General features: G+C 41.8%; 1 protein-coding gene across 1 annotated transcript; it reads left to right on the top strand.

The window, feature by feature from the left end:
* The first annotated feature begins 621 nt into the window (after window positions 1-621).
* LOC111892205 (uncharacterized) lies at window positions 622-1227 on the top strand. The gene has a single exon (XM_023888275.1). The coding sequence runs from the start codon at window positions 622-624 to the stop codon at window positions 1225-1227; it is 606 nt and encodes a 201-aa protein (XP_023744043.1).
* The last annotated feature ends 19470 nt before the right edge of the window (window positions 1228-20697 follow it).

The raw sequence follows: 20697 nt of genomic DNA, 5'->3' as shown, positions 1-20697 counted from the left end.
ATCCTAATATTTCTGTTTACAGAAAAGTCATAATATTTTTGTTTACAGAAAAGTCTCAATATTTTGGGTTAGTTTACGAAATAGTCCCAAATTAATTTGATACCGGTTTCAACCGGTCAAAAATGGTCAAACTGCCGTTTTCAGGACTTTTTCGTTCAAAAAAAATCTTGGGACTAAAGTCTAACTTTTCCGTAAATATTGGGACTTTTCTGAAGATTTCACTAATAATAATAATAATAATAATAATAATAATAAGGGTCTTTGGCCTAACGGTAAGGAGTGACTCTCTCTAATGATAAGTCATGGGTTCAAGTCTCTTAAGAGATATAGATGATATTTAGGAACATATTAACTAGTTTGTATTAGCCGAATCTAATGTATTTTAGGAAGTGTATTTTAGTTATGATTTATATGTATCCTTCCCTATTTTATCTCCTCATTAGAAGGATGTACCGATTGTATCTCTCCCTATATAGAGAGTATTTTATAAAATGCAATTTACAGAAAAATCACTTACACCATAATCTTTTTTATGGTATCCGAGCCCGCCTAAACCCTAACAGCCAACATCTCTATCTTTGTGATGAAAGCTACGGTTTTGCTTTAGCCTTCCTTCCTTCCATGACGAAAGACAATTCTGGTTCAAGTGAGGTGAAGGCCACGACCTTATACCCTACCTACATTGTCACAAACATCCAAACAAAGATCCGAACTCTGGATGGCTCAAAAGTTACCTACTCGTCTTGGAAAAACTTGTTTCGTCTTCATGTCAAGGCTTACAAGGTGCTCGATCACATTGACGAGATTCTTGCACCGGTTGAAACTGATCCCGGTTATCTCCAATGGATGGAAATTGATGCACTAGTTCTTTATTGGATATACAACACGTTATCTGATGAATTAATGGTTCACATATTGGAGAATGATATCACTGCCCAGACCGCTTGGAATAAACTCAAAACAATTTTTCTCAACAACAAAGGATTGCGTGCAGCAGCCCTTGAACAAGAATTCTCTAATATTACCTTGGGAGCATGCTCATCAATGGAATCTTACTGTAAAAAACTTAAAGACCTTGCTGATCAGCTTGGAGATGTTGAGAACCCAGTCCCAGAATCTAGACTGGTCTTGCAAATGGTTCGTGGATTTCCACCTGAATTTGATGTCGTTGGAGCGTACATCAATCAAAGCTCTCCATCATGGGAAATAGCCTGCAGTATGCTATAGTTGGACCAACATCGACAAACCGCTCGATAAAGCCAATCCTAAACAGTCCTCGTTGCACCTGCTTTAGTGGATCGATCTTCCTAAAACCCCGTTGGAGCCGCTCAAGGCAATCTAAATCAACCCTCTGATCACTATTCATGCTATCAACAATAGTGGAATATTGTTCGCGGTCGTGGTGGCAATGGTCGTGGTCGTGGCAAAAACTCTCGGGGAAGAGGAGGTAATGGACAACCGCAGTTTTTGAACCACGGAAATCACCACTACCAAGAAAAATACTAGATCTGGAATTCTTCATGGGACCCACCTCCATCCCCATATCCGTCACATGGATTGACTCAGGGACCTCATTTGCCCAATCACACTACTCCCAACATTGGTTATAACTCAAGAATTGTAACACCCGTTTTTCGTGACATGTGTTATTTTACGAAATATAGATATTATGAGTTGAGTAAATGAGATAAAGCCTTGAGTTTCTTTATTTAGAGAAATAATGTTTAGAAAACGATAATTAAAGAATGTTATAGAGCTCATTGAGAGGATTCCATGGATAAAAAGATCATTGAAAAAGGAGTCCGTATGAGAAAGTTATGATCATTTGAAGATTTGATGAAAGTTCGTTGTTATTTTGAGAAAGTCAACGAAAGTCAAGTCAACGGTCAAACCTATGACTCTCACGATGTGAGGAATGTTGTATCACGACGTGAGCAACATGAATCGACGAAAACACGTGGTGAAAGAGCAGGACACGTGCCAGAAATCGGTCTAAACACTTCTCACGACGTGAGAAAGTCTAGACTAAAAAATGAGTCCTTTGTGTTATTTTGGAGGATTTTGGATCGTAGGAGGGGAGATGGTTCTCAGGAGCCATTCTCGGGAGTCTATATTGGAGACATTATACCGTCATACGGGGATGCGAGTACTGAGATACAAGATATGTTGGTATATTTTACCCCGTTAATTATAATTTGTGATATATGATTATTCTTAGATATATTAGACCCGTGTAAGGGTTACTTGAAGCATCCCAAAATTCATGACCAAAATTTTCATTTTTAATTAATAAATAAAACCATAATTATCAAAATCATCTCATCAAAACATAAGTCATAGTATCTTAAAACATCATGAATGGTATATACATATCAAAACATCCGTCAAATATATCAGAGTAAACATCTTAGGCTAAAACATCATGGTGTGTGCTATGTAGTCATCCCGAGCTGTTCCCCTTGCTACCGGAAGTACCTGAAACCAAAATTGAAAACTGTAAGCACAAAGCTTAGTGATTCTCCCAAAACTACCACATACCATACACATAATCACATATAAACATATCATTGGCCCCGCCCGACATTGCATAGTGTCCGACATCGGGCCCCGCCCGCCATCGAGCAAAGCTCGATATACATATCAACATATCAGGAAATACACATAGAATAATCACATAACATAAGCATATAAACATTCATTGGGCCCCGCCTGGCATCAGACCGTAATTCAGAAAGCATACAAACATTCCTCGGGTACTGCCCGACATCAGACTGTAATCCGGAACATACAATACATACACATGCAAGAATCACGAAGACAGCAAGCATACAAACATTCCTCGGGCATCGCTCGACATCGGATCGTAATCCGGAAAACATATAAACCTACATCGGTCATTGCCCCCCATCAGACCTTAGTCCGGAATACATACAATCATATATACGGGCCGACATTAGTGTCTTCGACCCGTTCAAACTAGAGGAAAACTCACCTCCAATACCGGATGATAGCTGAAACATCTCTACCCTGGAATCAGTTTTACTCACTCCCTGAACCAAAACAGCCCCTTAGATACCATTCCATACTCATAACCCTTAAGGGCCAAATTTGGTCAAGTCAAATTCAAAGTCAACACTCTGAGCTGACTCAACTCGTCGAGTTGGCCATCAACTCGCCGAGTTTCCAAGAATCATAGAATCGTGTTATCGCGACCCAAATCCTCGAGTTTTCCTCCAACTCGTCAAGTTATTCCTTCTCAATAGAATCGAGACTTTCCCAGTACAACTCGTCGAGTTCCCCTATGGACTCGTCGAGTTCCTTCTTTTTCAACAGAATCGGGAACATTCAAGACCAACTTGTTGAGTTCCCTTATGGACTCGTCGAGTTTATCGGTCTGTCAAACCTTCATAATGCATTAAGTACCTATTCTTCAAACCAAGAACCTATCTTCTGGATCCAAGCTGGAAATACGTCTAGAAGGGTAAAGTTTCCAACTTTACCCATCAAGGACCTCTCCCCATGCACAAAACTCAAACCCTAGCCCAAAATGGCTTAGATCCAACTCCAAAGGCCATCAAAATTTCAAGATACACCATAAGGTCATAGATCTGGAGTCAAAGGACAAATGATCACGTAAAGTCTTAAACTTTATCCACATGCATGGCCATAGAAGCTTCAAAAGACAAAAATGATGGTCTAAAGGTTGCATGGGGCTTCCATGGCCATAAATTTGGCACCTTTATGCCATGAAAGCCCCTTAAGCCCCTAGATCTAAAGTGTTCTCCACTAGTAACGTCCAAATCCTAAGAATCATATCATTTGGACCAAAACAAGCAAGATAACCCCAAAAAGGAGATCTAAACAACTACAAAGAAAGGTTCAAGCTTTATACCAGCAAAATGTCGTGGATGAGGCAAGTGTTCTGGATCTACAAACTCCTTCTTGTGTCCTTAAGCTTTTCCTGATTCCAATGACTTCAATGCACACACTAAAACACTTAGAATGGATCACAAACACTCACAATAGCATTAGGGTTTGGGACTTGGAGGCTGGAAATGAGGCCAACATGAAAGGTTTAAGGTGTTTAAATATGGTGCAAACCCCGAAAATTAGGGTTTCATCCCTGACAGCCTACTCGTCGAGTTGAGGCCTCCCAATTCGTCGAGTTGAGGCCTCCCAACTCATCGAGTAGGTTACTTAAATTATGCGGCCCTTATGATCTCTACTCGACGAGTTTGGGGCTCCCAACTCGTCGAGTTGCTCTATAAAATGGAATAAATTTAAGTTAAATACATACCAGGAACCAGGCGTTACAATTCTCCCCCACTTGTCTAAGACTTCATCCTCGAAGTCTGCTGTCTCAAACAATTCTGGATAATGCTCTCTCATCTCCTCCTTTGGCTCCCAAGTCCACTATGAACCCTTACGGTGCATCCACTGCACCTTCACCAACTTTACAACCTTGTTCCTCAAGGTTTTTGTCTTCCTATCTAGAATCACCACTAGCCTCTCAATGTAGTTCAGGCGGTCATCCACCTGAATATCCTTTAACTGCACAACTGCGGAATCGTCCACTAAGCATTTCTATAGCTGGGAGACATGAAAAGTATTGTGGATCTGACTAAGCTCGGCTGGCAGATCCAATCGATATGCAACCCGACCCACCCGAGCCAAAACCATGAACATACCGATGTAACTGGGGCCCAGATTGTCCTGCTTCCTGAATCGGATGACACCCTTCCAACATGACACCTTTAGGAGAACCATGCCACCCAACTGAAACTCCAAGTCTGACCAGCACTTGTTAGCATAGCTTTCTGCCAACTCAGAGCAGTCTGGAGCCTGCTTCGAACCTATTTGATCTTCTTGGTGGTCTTGAGTACCACCTTAGTACTCCCCATGACTCTCTAACTGACCTCGCCCCAAAAGATTGGGGTCCTACATTTCCTCCCGTAGCGTATCTCAAAGGGAGGTTGGTCTATGCTAGTGTGATAATTGTTGTTATACGAAGATTCCGCTAACGGAAGATATGTATCCCAACTCCTACCAAAATCTAATACACATGCGCGTAGCATATCCTCCTGAGTCTGAATTGTCCTCTAACTCTACCCATCCGTTTGAAGGTGAAAAGATGTACTGAAGTGAAGACGAGTACCTATCTCGTCATGAAACTGCTTCCAAAATCTGGAAGTGAAACCCACATCTCGGTCTGACACAACCGACATCGGCACTCCATGACGTGCCACCACCTCGCGTACGTAGATCTGGAATAGCTTCTCAGTCGATATACTCTCCTGAATTGTAATGAAATGTGTACTCTTGTTCAGCCGATCCATGATGAACCAAATCGAATCCACTCCACGTGCAGTCCTGGGAAGCTTTGTGATAAAATCCATAGTGATGTATTCTCATTTCCACACGGGAATCTCAAACGGCTGCATCTTTCCGTGAGGTCGTTGGTGCTCGGCCTTGACTTTCCTACAAGTCAAGCACCACTCTACATACCATGCTATATCACGCTTCATGTAGGGCAACCAATAATCAGAGCAAAGATCCTGATACATCTTCGTCGCTCCGGGATGGATGAAGAATCTCGACATGTGAGCCTCCTCCATCAGAACTTGGCGTACACTGCCCCATTAAGGAACCCAGACCCTCCGATACAGGGTCAAAAACCCACGACTATCATAATCAAATGCAGCTACCTGACCTACGATCCGCTCACATTTCCGGAACTCCTCCTTCATACTCTCGACTTGAGCCTCCCGAATCCGTTCCAGAAACAGAGTAATCACTGTCATCCTCATGCATATATCCAAATCGGAGTCGTGACTGCCTTGCAGCTAAGAGCATCAGCCACCACATTGGCCTTCCCAGGGTGATAAAGGATCTCACAGTCATAATCCTTCACCACGTCCAACTAACGATGCTACCTCATGTTCAAATTCGACTGATCCATTAAGTAACTCAAGCTCTTGTGGTTCGTATATATGGTACAACGAACCCCATAAAGGTATTGTCACCAAATCTTGCGGGAGAAAACCACAACCCCAAGCTCCAAATCGTGCGTCAGGTAATTCGCCTCATGTAGCTTCAACTGCCTCGAAGCATATGCTGTCACGCAACCTTGCGGCATCAGCACTGCACCCATATCCATGATCAAAGCGTCACGGTAGGCCACGAAATCGTCGACACGCTCCGGAAAAGTTAGAGCGGTGCCTCACATAACCGCTGTCTGAGAGTCTCGAAAGTTGGCTGCTGCTCAGGCCCCCAGCGTAATGTCACCGACTTCTTGGTCAGTCGGGTCAATGAAACAACAATATTGGAGAAATCCTAGATGAATCTCCGATAATAACCCTCCAGGACAAGAAACTTTGAATCTCGGATGGAGACCTTAGAACCTCCCACTACATCACGCCCTCTACCTTGGTCGGATCGACCAGAATACCCTTCTGGTTGACAAGGTGCCCCAGAAACTGCACCTCGCGCAACGAAAAGTCGCACTTGGAGAACTTTGCGAAAAGTCTCTCCCTCATCAGTGTCTCCAACACCTCCCTCAGGTGCTCCTCATGCTGCTCCTAAGTCTTGGAGTAATCCAAGATATCATCGATGAAGACTATCACAGACCGATCCAGCATCGGTGTGCACACACAGTTGAAAAGATCAATGAACACGGTAGGATCATTAGTGAGCCCAAACGGCATCACCATGAACTCATAGTGACCATAGCAACTCCAAAAGGCTGGCTTCTGCACATCGTTGTCCCTGACTCGCATCTGGTGATAACCTGATCACAGATCAATCTTAGAGAACCAAGATGCACCATGAAGCTAGTCAAATAAACCATCAATTTTCCGGAGGGGATAACGGTTTATTCAACTTCTAGTAATCTATACACATCCGATGTGACCCGTCCTTCTTCTACATAAACAGAATTGGGGCTCCACATGGCGAACTGCTCGGCCTGATAAATCCCTTGTCTAACAGCTCCTGCAGCTGTGTAGACAACTCCTGCATCTCGGGAGGAGCCAACCGATATGGTGCCTTGGCTATCGGAGTCTCACCAGGAACTAGGTCAATCCTAAACTCTACTTGCCTCTCCGGAGGTACCCCAGGCAAATCCTATGAGAACACATCCAGGTACTCCCGTACGCCCGATACATCGTGAATGGTTGCCTTACCCTTCTCCCAGGTATCCATGACATAAGTGACATAACCTGCGCAACCCTGCTAAAGGTAGCGTCTCGCCCTCGCTGCCGAACACAAAGTCGGTCCACACTGCGGCCTCTCACCCTAAATCACCAACCCTCCCCCACTTGGGGTGCTAACTCACACTAGTTTCTGATCGTAGTTCAACACTTCCCTATTGGGGATCAACCAGTCCATACCCACAATAACCTTATTCCTTCGCAGGGGAATAGAGTCTAAGTCCACGGAATACTGCTCATCGAACAACTGCAGTGTACATCCCTGGTGAACTCTCACGACCCGAACGATCCTATCATCCACAATCTCTACATCAAGGGGACAGTCCAGCTCCCCTGTAGCTCCAACAAATCGCTTGCTAAGCGCGAGCGATACAAATAATCAGGTAGCCCCCGAATCAAATAATACCAGAGAAGATATGTCATTCACTAAGAACGATCCTATAATGAAACACATAAAAATAAGCAACAAATCAATATAAATAAAGAGATAAGGAGAAGATACATGTTGAATCATAAAAGTGACCCTCTTAAACTTGACCTACCGCAACCTTACAAGATCCACAGTCAAGTCAGTTCAGCTATCGCATTCGAAGTCATCATCATCCGCAGTTCAGTATCTAGTCTTCTTAGTTTAGATTATTATATGTTTTATTTAGAACACTCTCTTTTATCCAGTATGCCTTGCATGGCTATGTTTAGATAGTTGAACATGTGTAATCTTTGACCCTCTATATATAGGACTTAATGTTTCTCTTCAATATATCAGATAACACTTTGCTTCTCATATCTTACATTATTTCTCTCATTTCTCTTACTCTTAAATATCACTATATCTTAATATCTTCTCTCTTCGGAGCAAGTCATTCTTGACTTAATCACTAAGTTTGATCTCACTTACTAACTTGGTCTGAATGCATTCCTTGTTAAGAATCAACTTATGTGTATACTTGATATAACACCTGCTGTCATTTATATTTCCTTACATTTCTGCACCTAACTCTCTAATTATCTAACTCTAACTTATTATTATTGTTGAGCTTTTAGATCCTTTTGAGATAAACTATTCCGCAACTATACTTGTTCTAACGTTTGTTCAAGTGTGTCTCAAGTTTTTCTCTCAACAATTGGTATCAGAGCCAAAGTGGTTGCCTTTTGAAGCAAAACTCTGATTTTCAAAAAGCCTTCTATACCAGTGAAGCTCACTCCTTCAAAAAAAAAAAAAAAAAAACAAACAAAAAAACCTTTAAAAAAACAAGGAAAAATGGCACAGACATTATCTCTCAATGTATCAAATAGTGTTGGTGGTTCGAATAGAGCACCAATACTTGTGAAAAATGTATATCACCACTCGTCCTATAGAATGGAAAGATATTTAAGGATACTTGGAAGAGACGTATGGAGATCTGTTGAAGAAGGACCTCACGTTCCCGTTCTTACTCTAGTACAAACCGATGGATCCACAGCCATACTAGGTAGTGGTCAACCATCACTGAATCGTCCCACCAAAGACGATCTAGACAAAATGGAGAATGACGCTATTCCCTTTTATGAGATTTCGTGTGGAGTTGCGCCTGACAACTTCGACATAATCATAAATTGCAAGTCTGCAAAGGAGATCTGGGATGTACTGAAAAACCTGTATGAAGGAACTGGACAGGCTCAAGACAAGAAACTCACTACCGCACTCAATGAGTTTAATAACTTTAAAGCTCATGCGGGTGAAAGTTTGGAAGATTCCTTTAAAAGGTTTAATTTGATAGTCACTAAGCTATCCAATGATGGCACTGTCTGAAGATACCATGAAACAAATCTTTAGTTTCTTAACGGTCTAGGAAGACACTGGACGACTGCCAAAATGATTGTTTAAGGGGATAGAAAAATTCATTCTCTATCTATCTAAAAGCTCTATGGGGAAATACAAGCCCAAGAGTCTACCATACTCAAAGACTGTGCAGACCTCAGTGGTCCTCTAGCCCTTGTAGCACAATCTCCTCACTCTCAATGATACTCCGCAGCATATGACAACCCTCCGAAGTCATATGAAGCAGACTCAGAGTATGACGACGAAGAAGAATTTCAGAATGCAATCGCTCTTGTCAGCCAAAAATTCAACCGACTACCACCTTCTTCATTCCGAAAGAATCAATAGTATAACAAACCTCCCTTCAAGCGAAACCTTAACTCTCAAAACAATCACTCTCTTTTCACTAAAAACACTCACCGACCACCGCAGTCTCAAAATACTCAACCCAAGGAAGCACCGAAGCCTATCCAAACCATTAACTCTGGTACTCCCTCAGAAGACAAAAGTGATGTTGTGATATGTCACATGTGCAACAAAGAGAATCATTTTGCCAAAGACTGCAAGGAAAATGTAGTAAAAGATAGAGCATTCTATCTCAGAATGGCTTAGGAAATGGAGGAAAAAAAAAACAAAAGAGCATATGTTGCTCAGGTAAAGAGAGATCGTGAAGTTTAGTCCTCTGTGGATGAAGATGAGGAGATCAGCAGTGTCAAAGGAAAGGGGAAGATCTGTATGATAGCAGCTGCCGATGAAGATTGCTCTACAAAGATGGAAAAGAGCTACTACTATATGACTAAGGATGGGACACTCAGCATTGTCAAACAAGCTTTGTGCAAGGAGGACCAAGAAGAAGAATGGTTAATCGACAGTGCCTACTCCTTGCACATGACTGGAAGGTTAGAGTACCTTCGGGATTTTAGGCCTATTTGTAATGGGGGTAACGTCACATTCGGCAACAATGCAAATTGGATCATCCGAGGTTATGGTTTTCTTACTACTGGAAATTTTTGTATACAAAAGGTCGCTTATGTGGAAGGTCTTAAACACAATATCATTAGTGTTGGGCAACTATGTAAGGCAGGCCATGGGGTTGAATTTGATAACTAATTCTGCTACATAATGACAAGCGATAGGAGCACTTGCCTGATCAAATCCAGATCCGAAGGTACTATGTATCCTCTAGATGTTTCTCTGATCATCGGGAAACCGCATCCATGTTTTCTATCAAAAGCCATATCCGAAGTTAGCTGGCTCTGGCACCACAAGCTTGCTCACCTCAACTTCCGGTACATCAACAACCTGGTCACAGGGGAACTTGTCAGAGGTCTCCCTATTCTTAAGTATCACAATGACACTCTCTGCCCTGCGTGTGAGTGTGACATACAGTCCAAAGCAAGTCATCCTATAGTGATCGACTCCCCAATCTCAGAACCAATGGAACTTCTCCACATTGATCTCTGTGGTCCATCCACCGTAGCCAGTCTTCATTACAAGAAATATATACTGGTTATAGTAGATGATTTCACACGTTTCACATGGGTTTTCTTTCTTAAACTCAAGTCAGAAACACCGCAGACACTCATCAATTTTATCAAGGAAATAGAACTTCAAATCAAACTTCCAATGCGTCGCATCCGCAGTGACAAATGAACTAAGTTCACTAATCATCATCTAAATAGTTTCTTGGTGTCCAAGGGCATAAGTCACAATTTCTCAGCTCCACACACACCATAACAGAATGGAATAGTAGAGCGAAGGAACCGCACTCTGGTAGAAGCAGCCAGATCTATTCTCAATTTTGCCAACCTTCCTCTCTACTTCCCGACCGAAGCAGTGGCCACAACATGCTTTGTGTAGAACCGAAGCATCGTGTGCAAACGTCTCAGCAAAACACCATATGAGGGACTTAACATCAGAAAACCTAATATCCGGTTCTTTCACATATTTGGATGCAGATGTTTTGTGATCAACAACAAGGATCATCTCAACAAGTTTGCACCACAATTTGATGAAGGCATCTTCCTTGGCTATTCAACAAACAAGGTAGCCTATAGGGTTCTCGCAAGACTTACTAGACTAATAGTCGAAAGATTTGATGTAAAGTTTGATGATTATTATGTCCGAAACATTGCTCCCTCCACCGAGACTAAAGCAATTCTTGAATGTGATATTCCTGACTCTACAAGTCCATTAAACATAGTTGAAGTTAACTATGATGATCTCTTCGATCCAATAGAGACTGCTAAACTCTATGAGGTTCTTGTGTCTCCTGAAGCCCAAATGCAACAGGATGAAATATCTAGGCCTACGCTATCCGATGATGTGTCACTTAACACTTCCACCTCGGCGGTTGAGGGGGAAAACTCAACTCCGGATCGTACGACAACCATCGAGGTTCTAGTATTAGAATAAGTAGCTCCAGTCCCTCTCCGCAGAGGATTTCAACCATCAAATGTCTCTTCGGATTCGGATGATGAAAACATAGAAAATATAGACACCAGAATTGACCCAAGAGTTCTCACAATTTCAACAATCCATGGGGAACTTCTCATGCTCAAGAGGATCTTCCATCAGCAATCCAGGGGGAACCTCTTCCAATCGCTCAAGAAGATGCTAATCTCGCTCCAACAGTCCAAGATGATTCCGCAGTATGTTCTCAAATCCAGGGGGAAATGCCATTTCCAATAGAAGAATCTTTCGATATTGAAGATATTCCCTCTACTGCAGCTGTTGATCATCTGCAACCCCGTCTAGACGTTTGGAAAAAGGACCACCCACCGGGTCAAATCAGTGGCAACCCATCCGCAAGTATCCAGACTCGATCCTCCAAGGATTTATCTGATCACTATCACTACGCAACATTTATGTCCTTGGTCGAGCTCTGAACGATCAGTGAATCATTACTTGAACCTGACTGGATATACGCAATGCAAGAAGAACTAGACGAATTTAAAAGAAACAAAGTGTGGCAACTCGATCCGAAGCCGCAAGGTCACACTATTGTTGGTACTAGATGTGTGTACAAGAACAAGTTGGATTAATCCGGTGCGGTCGTCAGAAACAAGACAAGGCTAGTTGCCAAGGGATATAGTCAAATTAAAGGTATTGACTATGATGAAACATACGCTCCGGTGGCACGAATGGAAGTCATCCAAATCTTCTTAGGATATGCAGCCCACAAGAACATCAAAGTACACCAAATGGATGTAAAAAGTGCTTTTCTCAATGGTGAATTAAAAGAGGAGGTTTATCTTCAGCAACCTCTTGGCTTCGAAAATCTTGAATTTCCTGATCATTTTTACAAACTTAAAAAGGCAGTCTATGGTCTGAAGCAAGCTCCAAGAGCATGGTATGAGACTCTCTCAGAAATGTCTTGTCTCATCAGGATACAAAAGAGGAGTGATCGATCCCACTTTATTTAGAAAAGCAAATGGTAATCACCTTATGCTAGTACAAATATATGTGGATGATATCATCTTCGGATCCACAGATCAAGGAATGGTGGATGAATTTGCAAAGCTCATGACTAGTAAATTTCAAATGAGCATGAACAGAGAGCTTAACTTCTTTCTAGGTCTTCAAATCAAACAAATTTCACAAGGAATATTCATTCATCAAGAAAAATACACCTCTAAATTGCTAAAGAAATACTCACTGGACAACTGTTCCTCAGCAAAGGTCCCAATGGCCTTCGGAAATAAAATCTCCGCTGATCCTACCGGTGAATCCGTGGATCACAAAAATTATCGAGGAATAATTGGTTCATTGATGTACCTCACCTCAAGCCTACCAGATATTGTCTTTGCAACAGGTGTATGCGCAAGGTTCTAGGCTAATCCAAAAATGTCACACATGACTGCAACCAAGTAGATTCTAAGATACTTAAAGGGCAGCAAGACTCTTGGCTTATGGTACCCCGTAGGAAATGACTTCGGCCTACAAGCATTCACTGATGCGGATCATGTCAGATGCAGACTAGATCAAAAAATCACCTCCGGTGGATGTCAATTTCTGGGTGGAAGACTCGTTAGTTGGTCATCAAGAAAACAAAGTTATGTATCATTGTCTACCGCAAAAGCTGAATATGTGGCCGCAACCAGCTGTTGTTCTCAAGTCTTGTGGATGAAAACACAACTTATGGACTACGGATACAGAATGCTGCGGATACCAATTTATTGTGACTCTAAGAGTGCTATAGCGATTTCTCACATCCTATTCATCACTATAAGACAAAGCCTATTGAACTACGATATCACTTCATCAAAGACCACATTCTGAAAGGTAATATCGAACTAATTTTTGTCAATACTCATGAAGAGATTGCTGATGTATTCACTAAAGCACTTGACTCTACTAAATTCAACATTTTCTTACAATTGTTAGGAATGATGAATTCAGACCCACAATTCTTTTTGAATTAAGAGGTATCGCAGACCATCCTTGGTCTATGTTACGGTCCTCATTGAACTTAGTTATGATAGATAATTTTGGTGTATTCTATGAATCACAGTATATTCGATGTACCGTAATATCCCTCTTACACCGCAACTATATATCATATCTATCCCTCAATGGTCCTTACTGTTTATTGTTACTAATTTTTGTTTAAGTGCTCTCCTAAGCTCTTCTACTGCAGTCATCTAACCATCCATCCGCAACGATAAAAGATCCATCCACAATAAAGTCTCAATCCGCAATGAAGTCTCAATTTCTCAACTAGTTCATAAATTCTTGGAACGTTGTGTGTTATTTAATGATCCTTCATTAAATAAGAAAAACATTCTAAAAAAAACATTCTTGGTGTAGCATATAATTGTTTCAATTCTATTTTTCAAATAAACCTTTTGTCAGACCTATTTTGGGTATGATGACAAAAAAACAGTTTTCCAAAAAAATTTCTTTTTAAGAAATCTTTTTCATTAAATTGTCTCTTCCTATTACCCCAAAGCGTCGAATCCGTTACATCTTCTCCGTTTATATAATGGATTAACTCCCTCACCACACCTTCTTCATATGTGATGTTTTAGGGACTGACATTTTCATTAAATGCAACCGCTTTTGGAAAAATTAAAAAATAAAATAAATCTTTTCATAAAATCATCTGTGGCTTGGATTGCATCAAAAAAAAAAAACCAAAAGTTTTTTTTTACCCAAATCTAATTAGGTAAAAATCAATTAAGTTTTATTTCCGCCACTATAAAACCCTCTTTTTCTTCCCAAGAAAGGTTTACGCTTTCTGAAAACTCTCAAGACGAACTTCATATTCTTCATCCTCGTTCACTTTGTTTTCCTACAAGTTCTTCAAACCTTTTGAAAAATTGGTGAAATCGGGCATCTCAAGGTAACACTCCAAAACATATGTCTCTGTTAACCCAACAGGTTCAGACTCTGCCTCAAGAAATCAAATGCCAACGATTGCCTCAAGCCATTTTAGGGAAGTGTTCAATGTGCATTCTTTTTACAATGATTCAATCAAGTTGATGATCAAGTTCTTGTCAAATCATCCTCTGTTCGGACCCTTTGATGCCTCCACTGACGTAGTTCCACTCTCAACCCTCTACAAATGTGCTCTCTCTGTATATAACCCCCTCAAAAACCTTCAAGAGGTGCATTTGAACATGGTGAATGTTTCTTTGGTTATTATGACCAAAGAAAAGTTTCTCAACGCCATTAATCTGTTAGTTCATCCTTCAACCAAGTTCCTCACCCCAAGCACAACCGACATTTTATATGCAATTTACCAAATGGGTTACCAAAAGAAGCTGAAAGGTGTAGGAGAATTCAAGAAGAATTAGCTACCTGCGGTAATGCAGTTCGTGTGCCAGTTCGTAATCTGCAGTCTGTCTGGCAGGACCGGAGGCACTAATAACATGGGCCTCAAACTGTTAGCGCTAGTCTGGAGCATCTTCACTGGCCACGATGTCAACTACGGTCAGATTCTATGGGATGATTTCCTGCAGTACATTCCTAAGGAAAGTCCAAGAGAGAGTCCTACCGAACTCACCTTAGCAAGATTTTGGTTTTTATGCATCTCCGATCTTCATGCTGATGTAGGACTGGGCATGGGCAATGATATCGATCTCTTCATCACCAAAGATCTTAAAAGGTACAACCCCTCTAAAGATCAATCTCATTTTGGACCTATTAGATGATTACCAGTCCACATACTATCTTCACTTGGACTTAAAACCAATGATGTCACAGATCACTTAGAGGCTACCGAAGGTATTGACCCATACCTTCCTTCCCCGCCTCTACCTAGTCAGAACATACAAACCGCAACAACACCCATCAATCCTGATAGTACCGCAGCCCTATCCTCTACTACACTATCCAACTTGCCTTTATCACAAAGAGTCAAGAAGATTTCTTCATCCAACCAAGGCCCCCGCAACATCTCTAAGAAACATGGAACCCCAAAGAAAAAGGATGCTACCAAGAACCCGGAACCATCCAAGAAAAGAAAACTCAAACCAATGGTGCCTTTAAATGAAGAATCAAATGATGATTCTGATGATGCATAACCCATTGCAATCCTCAAGAAAAGAAAAACCAAATCCACAGAGCAAATGTGTGACCGGACAGATACCACAACCTCTCAAAAGGATATGGTAGTCCTTGGGGTGGCCGCAGACCCATTCAATGCAACCATCGAATTCTACTCAGACACATAAAGTGTGTCTGTTTCACCTACTCGTGGAGACTCACCCCCAGCTCACTCCCAAGGGGATGGAACTGGTTCTCGCCCTAAGGTCTCCAGGGCTTCCATCTACATTTCTTTACACCTGAGGAGTTGAACTCCATCCTTTTGGCTGTCACCCTTACACTTCAAACACCTTCCCAACCGCAGGGCAATTCTTTCGCCCTTGCCAGAACTGAGCCGAGGCCAAACTTGACCACGGGTTAAGGAGACCGAGGAGGCTCAGGAAATCCTACTCCACTTTCATCCTTTCCAAGTGGTTTAGGCACGGTGAGCACAATGGTGCAAGGATCTGCGGACCCAAGGGACACCTTGGTGTGTTATCAAGGAATTGACGATATTGATCTCAATGATTCTTGAGTACACACAAACCAAGGAATGAAGCTGAAGGAAAGAAATATGCCGCTTTTCCATAGGGCATTTCAATCAAGGAAGGACCGATAGACCAAGCAGCTTCAACAAAAACAACTGGAAATTCAATCGGTGGCAAAGTATTGGGAAGATGCAATTAACAATGCTCATACCATAACCACAATTTTGAAAGTTCAGGAGTGGATGTCCACAATGGCTGAAACGATCCTCAACACTCCTACCACTCCTGGTGGTGAAAATCAATCAAAGCTCCCTCCAATTCCAAGTGTTAAAGACTCTCAAGAAGATGGTACCATAATCGAAGTTAGCTCCGCCCCCCACATCCGGCCTTGATGACTTCGATCTTAATGAGGTAAATCAACCTGCTCATTTTGATGATGATTTAATGGTCTTTGATGAAGAAGAAGCCTCAAGTGGTTCTTAACACTCAACCTCCAAGCCTAAAGGGAAAAAGAAGAACAAGAAGAATGATGTCTCACGAAAAGAATTTCTGAATCTTCAAGCAAAAGTATATTAGATTCTTGTCACTGTCAATCCCACACAACTGCAACCTAAAGACATTCCAGGATTGCAGTCCCTTATTGAAAGAATAGAAAGATTGGAAAATCATGAACGATTGGATGCTGAGCGAATTTCTCTGAAAGTCGAAATGGGAATTCCTTCTTTGGACACAAGTCGTAAGGCTGACCATCAGCAGTTTATGACTACTGCGGAGCAACTCATCTCTGAAGTATCTGAAATCAGGGCATAACTTCAAGCAGTCATTGCTGATCAGTCAACTCACTCGAAGAAGCTGATAGAGGAAACTCATACTGCCTATGAGTCCACTATCTCGGTCCTACAATCTACCATTAATGGTCTTTGACGCTTTCTATCTTCAAAATTTCATGGTCCTGAGATCCTTCAACTTACCAAGGAGATTCATCGACTGCTTTTCAACACCAATCTTCCAAACAATCATCAACTCGCTGATGCCCTCAAGGCTCAATTCGACATTGTGTGTAATAAAGTCGATGGTCTTCGGCAATGTCTTGAGGAATCCCCAGCTCTGCATTCCTCAAGAGGGGGAAGTGATGAAGACCATCATTCCAACAATTCCAACAACATCTCTCAGCAACATCAAACCCCTCCACAACATCAAACCCCTCCTCAACATCAAACTCCACCACAACATCAGTCACCACCGCAAAAAGAAATCATTCAAGAATCAAATTCCAAGAGACCGGAAACTCCTCCACACTTCAAAGACTTAACATGCAACATGTCATCCAAAAACTTAGCTGACTCTCCCACTACAAAACAGAAGAAAGCATACTGGAAAGTAGCCAAGTTTGCTGAACTAATCTGGAGAGAAAACGGATTTGACAACACCATAGATGAATCCTTAGTAAATTCTTGGATTAATCCGCACCACAAACTATTAGATGATGACTAAAATCCCTACCTTACCTTTGCTGAACCTCCATCTGACGGTTACTGGGATGTTCCAATATCCACCAATGCAAAATACTTCACCGTATTTAAGCAATTTGACTCAAGTTTACCTGATCACAAGAGACTGCCCATGGAATTCAAAAGACTTAATCGATTCCATGCTAAACATGCCTCCTCAATAGAGAAAATATGGTCTAATGATACACCATCCGCAGTCAAGAACTTCAAGCTTCGAAAATTCATGAAAGATGACTTCATCCAATATACTCTCACAAGAAGGAATCAGGACTACGTCCGCACCCAAGCTGACTTCCCATGCATGAATCCAGAAGAAGTCTTCCTGATAGCAAAGGTGTTCCAAAACAAAGCAGAAAAGTATCTGAAGATGAAGATAGGGTTTCAAAGGGCAAGCACATTCTTAAGGGAAACTGTCTGTGACTTTGCAAAGATTGATGCAGATATTCACCTTGCCCTTGCCAAGAAGTTCGGTCTACTACCTCCAGACCGCGCACCAATGTTGACTGAAGGATATCAAGAGAGATCTCTGGGTGCAACAAACTTCCCAGATCTTGGAGTCATTTTCAAAAGGAAACTCAATGAAACCAAATATTTCATTCCTATGACTTCCATGAATCGTCTTACAAGGAAGCAACTTGAAGTTTGTCGAACCGCAGTTCAAAAGTCCAAACACACAACTGCTGAAGTCAGGTTCAAAATTTTAAGGACAATCACTTGGGTAGAGAATGTAAGAAAGTTTTGATGGATTCTAATCAAGTTCCTAAAACTTGATAATTGAAGTCAAGTTGAAGAGGTCACTTAGGGGGAAATTGTTGAATCAAAAAAGTGTCCCTCTTAAACTTGACCTACCGCAACCTTACAAGATCTGCAGTCAAGTCAGTTCAGCTATCATATCCGAAGTTATCATCATCTGCAGTTCACTATTTAGTCTTCTTAGTTTAGCTTTTTATATGTTTTATTTAGAACACTCTCTTTTATCTAGTATGCCTTGCATGACTACATTTAGATATTTGAACATGTGTAATCTTTGAGCCTCTATATATAGGACTCAATGTTTCTCTTCAATATATCAGATAACACTTCGCTTCTCATATATTACATTATTTCTCTCATCTCTCTTACTCGTAAAGATCACTATATCTGAATATCTTCTCTATTCAAAGCAAGTCATTCTTGAATTAATAACGAAGTTTGATCTCACTTACTAACTTGGTCTGAGTGCATTCCTTGTTAAAAATCAACTTATGTGTATACTTGATATAACACCTGTTGTCATTTATATTTCCTTACATTTCCGCACCTAACTCTCTAATTATCTAACACTAACTTATTATTATTGTTGAGCTTTTAGATCCTTTTGAGATAAACTATTCCGCAATTATACTTGTTCTAACGTTTGTTCAAGTGTGTCTCAAGTTTTTCTCTCAACAATACATACCCGTTACAACATCGGGAGCTACATGTGCCTCCTCTGCGGTCAGCTGGAAGGCCATGCTCTTCGCTACTAGCACCTCTGTTTGGCCCTGACAGCCATCGGTAATCCTCAATGTAGTACGAGCAGGTGCCGCCGCCTATCCTACTGCTGCTAAACTCAGGCACTGGGACCTCTTGTGCCCCTCTAATTGCACTAGAAGCAAAGCAAATCAGATACTATGATGGTGGTGGCAGTACAATCCCTGCTGACATGGCCAGTTCGGCCAGACTTACACCAGACCGAACTACCCGCCATGCACACCCCCTCGTGCATCTTGCCGCACTTGCCTTAGCGATTGTAGCCTGCTGGCTCCTCGATCTGTGATTCGATACCTTGGGCTTTTTTCCCGAAATCCCTGTCTGAACCCCTCTGGTTTCCTCTTCCTCTCTATCTCTAAATCTAGCTCCCTTTCCTGAGCTCTCGCTATCATATCCTCCAGCGTCTTGCAGGTGGAGTGGCTCACAAACTGTTGTATATTGCTCCTCAACATCTCATGGTACCGGGCCTTTTTCATCTCTTCCTCTGCTACATATTGTGGAATAAGAAGGTCCCTCTCCCTAAAGATGGCGGTGATCTTAGTCACCGTCTTAGTCGTCTGCTGTATATTATGGAACTCATGCGCAAGCTGCTGGACCTCAATCGCAGGTGCGAACTCGGCCCCAAACCTGGTCGTGAAGTCGTTGTGGGTCATAGTATCAAAGGAAACATCACCAACAGTATGTCCAATCTCCACCCACCAATCCCGCGCCCTGTCCTTCAGGAGGCAGGAAGCAAGTCAGACCTTGTCCCCCTCGGGTCAACGGCTGGTGTGAAAGGTGTTGGCGACATCCACCAACCATCTGCTGCTAGCGATGAGGTCCCTAGCCCCATGGTACTCTGGAGCTCCACAAGCTCGGAACTCCCAGAATGTCATCATGCGCAACACTATCATGGTCGTCATCTCAATGCGGAATGCACCCAACCTCTCATCTAGAATCTCCAAAATTCCCTCCTTGAACATACCGAAGATCACAGGAGTCTGGTCAATGATACTGCGTGTGATCTCAGATGAAATGAACTCTCTCATATGATCATCGAGTTTCCTGACTCTAGAGGCCGAGCCTGATCCCTTTCCTACGCCAGAACTACCATCTGTTCTAGTGCGTAGCATCACCATACTATAAATACACCATAACAAACATCAAAATGCTCATCATAACTCAAGGGATCACACATACTACAAGTTCCTTAGGTTCATCTTAGCCCTCCTTGACTCGAGTACGGATCCTCTACTTTCAGTAGTACGGGCCCACACTGTTGGATTAGTGTCTAAGTCCATAACTATATTTGGTATGTACTTGACCCGGCTCGGCATGTTCCGTTTGGGTTGCATGGCATCATGCATTTGGATAGACTAAAATGAGAGAAATAACACATAAGGTTTGGTAATATATTATAAGTTCTAATATATTAATAAGATTATTTAATTAGTATTGATCAAGAATTAAATAAGTGATGAAAAGGAGACTAATTAAATATATGAGTTGATTGTATAAATCATCCATACTTGTATAGTGGGCTAATGCTCCATGGATTATCAAGTGGGGCTAAAACGCATAGGATGCTCCATGGTGTTTTTGTACCCATGGTGTAACTCTAATTGTGACACACTATATAAGCATCTTATTCTTGTCAAAAATTGGCCACC

The sequence above is a fragment of the Lactuca sativa genome, chromosome 4, assembly GCF_002870075.4.
Source record: "Lactuca sativa cultivar Salinas chromosome 4, Lsat_Salinas_v11, whole genome shotgun sequence".
In the NCBI taxonomy this organism is placed as follows: Eukaryota; Viridiplantae; Streptophyta; class Magnoliopsida; order Asterales; family Asteraceae; genus Lactuca; species Lactuca sativa.
Note: the sequence above shows the minus strand (reverse complement) of the source record. Positions and strands in the feature narration are given on the sequence as shown.